The sequence below is a fragment of the Malus sylvestris genome, chromosome 5, assembly GCF_916048215.2.
Source record: "Malus sylvestris chromosome 5, drMalSylv7.2, whole genome shotgun sequence".
Lineage (NCBI taxonomy): Eukaryota > Viridiplantae > Streptophyta > Magnoliopsida > Rosales > Rosaceae > Malus > Malus sylvestris.
Genome location: NC_062264.1, coordinates 18,401,884 through 18,407,440, shown reverse-complemented (window position 1 = coordinate 18,407,440; position 5,557 = coordinate 18,401,884). Strand labels below are relative to the sequence as shown.

Sequence of the window (5,557 nt, the reverse complement as noted above, 5' to 3'; positions counted from 1 at the left end):
TCATGGATTTTTATGTAGTGTGCATAAATTGTGCAACAAACTTTTGGTCAAGTCACCAGACAAGCCAGACTGCAAGAGTAGTCTACACTGCAAAAATAATACAACTGGGCAAAGAAAAAGGGTCAAGAAAGAGAGAAAAAAAATGAAATCCCAATAAAATCAGTTTCCCACAAAAAGGATTTATTAACCGGATATGATAGCGGCACATAATTTTTCTCCTTATTGCACATTTTTTATTTTTTATATTTCTGGTATTGAAACAATTGAATAGAACAACGAATATAATTAAACAAATGTAGTTATCGCTTTTCTTTACCAGACGACACTATGATAACACCGTGATATTTTATACCGATAACACTATTACTATACGTGAATTAAAATTTTCAGAAAATGATGACCTGATTGGTTGTGAATACAATACAACACTTTAACATTCTCGTTTCATACAAATTATTGATATCCCTACATCAGTTAAAAAGTGGGAAGCCAGTACAGATGGATCAAATTTCCATGTGAATGCCCAAACAGGATGGTAGAATTTAAGGCCCCTGCAAAACACGTTATGGGCTCCAACTCACTTCCGTGTCCTCTGCCCTACACTCTCCCGTAATCACCAGAAACAATATTCCCCCTCCCTCCTTTCCCTTCCTAATTATTTCCAATTTTCACAAACTCCACCTAAACTCCTCACTCAGAGTTGGCAGAAAGAAACCATCTCTTCTGCTCAAACCCCCAACCTCAGCTTCCTTAATTACTCCTCTTAGATTTGTTCACCAAAACAACAATCTGTAGTTGGTCACCATCTCTCTCTCTCTCTCTCTCTCTCTCTCTCTCTCTCTAAACCTTTTTCTACCCCATGAACCTGTAAACCCAGCATCTCGTCTTCACCCAGCTCAAGAAGCAATCATGACCTGGTGGAGGGTTGCCTTCAATTTTCTTCTTCTTCTTCTTCCTACAACATTTGCTCTCAACTCAGATGGGGTCCTTCTGCTTTCCTTCAAATACTCAATCCTCAGCGATCCGCTCTCAGTCCTCGACTCCTGGAACTACGAAGACGAAACCCCATGTTCCTGGACTGGCGTCACGTGCACCCAGCTGGGAAGCCCAGGTACCCCAGACATGTTCAGAGTCACCAGCTTAGTCCTCCCCAACAGCCAGCTGCTGGGTTCAATCTCACCCGAGCTGGGTTCACTCCAACACCTTCAAAGACTCGATCTTTCCAACAATTTCTTCAATGGGTCTCTGCCTGTCGCCCTCTTCAATGCCTCGGAGCTTCAGGTCCTCTCTCTCTCCAGCAATGTGATCTCCGGCGACCTGCCGGATCAGTTGGTCTCCGGCCTCAAAGGCCTCCAGTTTCTCAACGTCTCCGACAATGCATTGGCCGGAAGAATCCCAGAAATTCTCACTTCTTTACAAAACCTCACTGTAATTTCTCTAAGGAGTAACTACTTTTCTGGGAATCTACCCACTGGTTTTAAGTCCATTGAGGTTTTGGATCTCTCCTCCAACCTCCTCAACGGGACTCTGCCTCTCGACTTCGGCGGTGAAAACCTGCGCTACTTGAACCTCTCCTACAACAAAATCTCTGGGAAATTTCCAGTTGGTTTCGCGAAAAGGGTTTCGGAGAACTCGACTATTGATCTCTCCTTCAACAATTTGACCGGACCGATACCGGACTCGCGGGCTCTGCTCAGTCAGAAAACAGAGCAGTTTGCTGGAAACAGTGAGCTTTGTGGGAAGCCATTGAAGACCCTCTGTCCCATTCCTTCTACTCTGTCCACACCGCCGAATATGACAACTAGTACCAGTTCTTCTCCGGCGATTGCTGCCATTCCCAGAACGTTTGATACCGGCCCGGAAACGAACACTTCTGGGGGAGCAAATGGGAATCGGAATCAGTCGCAGAGCGGGTTGAAACCTGGCACGATCGCCGGCATTGCCGTCGGAGACTTGGCCGGAATAGCTGTACTAGGATTGGTGATTCTCTATGTCTACCAAGTTAGGAAGAGAAAAAGTCTCAAGTCAAAGGGTGGTAGTGCCAAAGACCTGGAAAATAAGCCAGAAATTGTCACAAAACTAGACCCAGATGAAAAAGGTATGCACTTTCAGTTTTGGAATTGATATTAGATAGATACAATTTAATTTAGTACATTTTACTCAAAATTCTCATATGATTTCTCTCAATATTTGATATATTGTATATTTTCGTTAGGCGTAGTGATCGTCACACTCTCGGTTTCTCCTTTAATTTATGAAAATTAAGCCTAGGAAAAAAAAAAGCATGAGCAGAGAAAGCAGTGCGAAAATCACTTCCCTTCCCCTCACATCAGTACTAACGACATTAGATACAATTTAGTGCATTTCAATATTTTGCGCAATTTTGTATTTTCAGACAGTCGATATTTCTGTTGACATTGAAATATACGATTTTGGATACAATCTAGTACATTTTACACAAAATTTTCCCTTAATTTTTCTCCAAATCAATATTGTGTGTAGTTCTGTATTTTCGAACTCTTGATAGTTCTGTGAACACCGCTACTTAATACGTTTGACACAACGCAGCAAAATCTGCGGCATGGTCATGCCTAACAATCAAAGGGGAAGAAACATCAGAGGCAACAAGCTCAGACAGTGACCATGATGATAAAAATGAACAAATGGGTTGTCTGCAGAATCAGAACGGGGAGTCTCAGAAAAGTGGCATCTTAGTGACCATAGAAGGCGGGGACCAACTGGAGCTGGAACTCGAGACACTGCTGAAAGCATCAGCTTATATATTGGGAGCCAGCGGCCCAAGCATTGTGTACAAGGCAGTGCTGGAGAACAAGACTGAGCTTGCAGTGAGGAGGATAGGAGAGTGTAGGGTTTTGAAGATGAGGGATTTCGAGAGCCAAGTGCGTGCCATTGCAAAGGTGAGACATCCGAATCTGGTTAGGGTTCGTGGGTTTTACTGGGGGGACGATGAGAAGCTTGTTATCTATGACTATGTCTCCAATGGCAGCCTTGCCACCACCACCAACGGTAAGCTCTGTTTCCTCTCTGTTTTTTGGCGTATGTTAGTTAAATTATATATTGTTTTGCTAGGAGCTAGCAAGTTGCCTTCCAAGTTTAATTGAAAATTAAGCCAACAACTTAATGTTTTATAAGAACAATTTTATATAAATAAATTGTCATGATTCTTTGTTGTCTTGTACCTCTGTTTTCCTAAACTAATCAACTTGTTTTGGAGTGTTTTATGTAAATCCAATGTCCATTTTCTAGCTTTATTAGCTAATCTTTTATTAAAATAAATTAAAAAAATTTGTATCAATCTCTGTTGTCAGTTTCTTAATCACCATACACTCTGTTTAATCACAAGTTCCAAATTCCAAATTAGTGAACCATGATATACAAAGATTCATGGAAATCCTGCTACAAAGTGTTGAAATAGTAGAGCCCAGAGGGACCAAACTATATACAAGGTAGATAATGTGGCAATTACTCGTGTCTTATGGTCACATTGAAAAATTTCTGTATTTGTAGTCAATAGTTCAATTGTTATATGTTCCAGTGTGGAACTTTGCTTATTTAGTGTTACTTATCCCTTGTGTTTTCGGTGTGTCAATTCTTATAGAAGTGTCATTGATCTCAAACATATATGAAAATTTTGTAGGAAGAGCTGGGTTGTCGCCGTGTCATCTACCTCTCCAAACTCGGATGAAGATCGCAAGAGGGGTTGCGAAGGGGCTGGCTTACATCCATGAGAAGAAACATGTTCACGGAAACATCAAACCTAGCAACATCCTTTTAAATCCTGATATGGAGCCCATAATTAGTGATTTCGGCCTTGATAAGCTGATGTTAGGCAACATGATTAGTCATAAAGCTAGCGGGTCAGCTCGGGGGTACTTCGGAAGCCTAAAATCCACGGCCACTCGTGAAGGTACACATGACGCGCTCCCAATAGGCAGCAGCCCCACGGCAATGTCATCCGCAGGGAATGCATCTTCGCCTTATCAAGCGCCGGAGTCCCTAAAGAACTTGAAGCCAAACCCCAAGTGGGATGTGTATTCATTTGGTATAGTCTTGCTTGAGCTTCTCATGGGAAGGATACCTTCAGAACGAGAGTTGATTACCCAATGGACACCCGGTTCGCTGACGGAAGAGAAAATTCAGATTCTAGTAATGGTTGACGTGGCGATTAGGGCTGAGGTGGAGGGGAGAGAAGATGCCTTGCTGGCTTGTTTGAAATTAGGGTTTAGTTGTGCTAGTTTTAGTCCACAAAAAAGACCAACCATGAAAGAAGCCTTCCAAACCCTAGACAAAAGTACTCGTCCTTGTTCCACATCTTCAAACTAATGATGCATTGGGTCCCACAAAAGTGGCCTTGTGTTATGTTAAAGCATGCGTTTTGCTTTTGTTTTGCTTCCGTTGAGTTGAACGTTGCATGAAAAGCATTAGAAATATTAATATTGTTGATATAGTTTAATAAGTACTAAGTTTCCGTCAAAGTTTCTGTTACTGTTAGTGTTGTAATCCTCAATGCAATCTATAAACGTAATATGAAATCGTTTAACGTTTTGTTCTTTGTTCGACGATGGTGACGGAATTCTTGTTTGCTTGTCAAATTGAATACTTGTAGAATTGTTTATTCTCCTCAGTGAAAGTAGCAAGCAGCAATCAAGAGATGTCTTTTTTCATCTTGTTCAATTTTGTTCTTCCTCTTTTTGCAAGGTGGTCAATTTTTTTTTTTTAACAAACGATATTATCTTATACTAAGGGGGAAATGGTGGGCTAACAATAATGTGGTTCAAAATCACATTTGGCAAGAATCAAACATAAAAGTTCTTACTTACAAATGACGAGGAATACTCCTAGACCGTTGTGGATGCAAATTTCTTCCTCCTTGATTTTGGACAAAATTGCACCTACAAAACAATTAACACCTTAGGGTTAAGGCCAAGAGCCTCACGCGCCCACGATGAATTGGGGGAAGGGGCTTTGGCCGAAGAACCTCCAATGTCAAAGTTAGAATTTAGAGAGAAAAATGTTTGGAGAGTATTGGGAATTTTGCAAGTGTCTTGAAATGATCTTTTGGTGAAAATGGGAGCCTATTTATAGGGATAGGGTGTAACTTATGGTTTAATGTGTGATTTAATGGATTAATTTGGCAATTAATCCATTAATTGGTTAATCAACACATTTTTGGAATAAATATTTTGGGGGTTATGTAATTTATATAGGATGTTTTGAAGGTTATGAAATAATTATCTTGTGGAAAATATAGGATGAGGATGGATGAAATAACTTTGAATTTGTTACCTATTTTGGGCACTTTTGATTTGGTTGAAGGATGATTGCCTGCTACTCGCACGTAGGAATCTCGTTGTACCTCAAGGGTATTTTTGTCCTCTTTTGTCCAAAAATCCACGTGTCGCCTTGTAATTATTTTTGGCTCCACAAATGCCCCCACACCTGTTGGGCTGCTCGTAGGAAAGGGCAACAAGTCTAGAGATCATCTTGCTTTAGGAAACGTATGATTGCTTCCTATATTCATATAGATTCCCTCTTT

General features: G+C 40.8%; 1 protein-coding gene across 1 annotated transcript; it reads left to right on the top strand.

Moving 5' to 3' along the window:
• The first annotated feature begins 557 nt into the window (after positions 1-557).
• On the top strand, positions 558-4,566 carry LOC126624670 (receptor protein kinase-like protein At4g34220). The gene is made up of 3 exons (XM_050293757.1): positions 558-2,098; positions 2,569-3,027; positions 3,659-4,566. The coding sequence occupies exons 1-3, from the start codon at positions 910-912 to the stop codon at positions 4,342-4,344; spliced, it is 2,334 nt and encodes a 777-aa protein (XP_050149714.1). The 5' UTR covers positions 558-909; the 3' UTR covers positions 4,345-4,566.
• The last annotated feature ends 991 nt before the right edge of the window (positions 4,567-5,557 follow it).

Bases quoted from the DNA above. Each gene is read 5' to 3' on its own strand.
- LOC126624670 (XM_050293757.1), top strand. From the start codon at position 910: ATGACCTGGTGGAGGGTTGCCTTCAATTTTCTTCTTCTTCTTCTTCCT. The intron at 2,099-2,568 runs GTATGCACTTTC...GACACAACGCAG, and splicing joins ACTAGACCCAGATGAAAAAG to CAAAATCTGCGGCATGGTCA. The intron at 3,028-3,658 runs GTAAGCTCTGTT...AAAATTTTGTAG, and splicing joins CCTTGCCACCACCACCAACG to GAAGAGCTGGGTTGTCGCCG.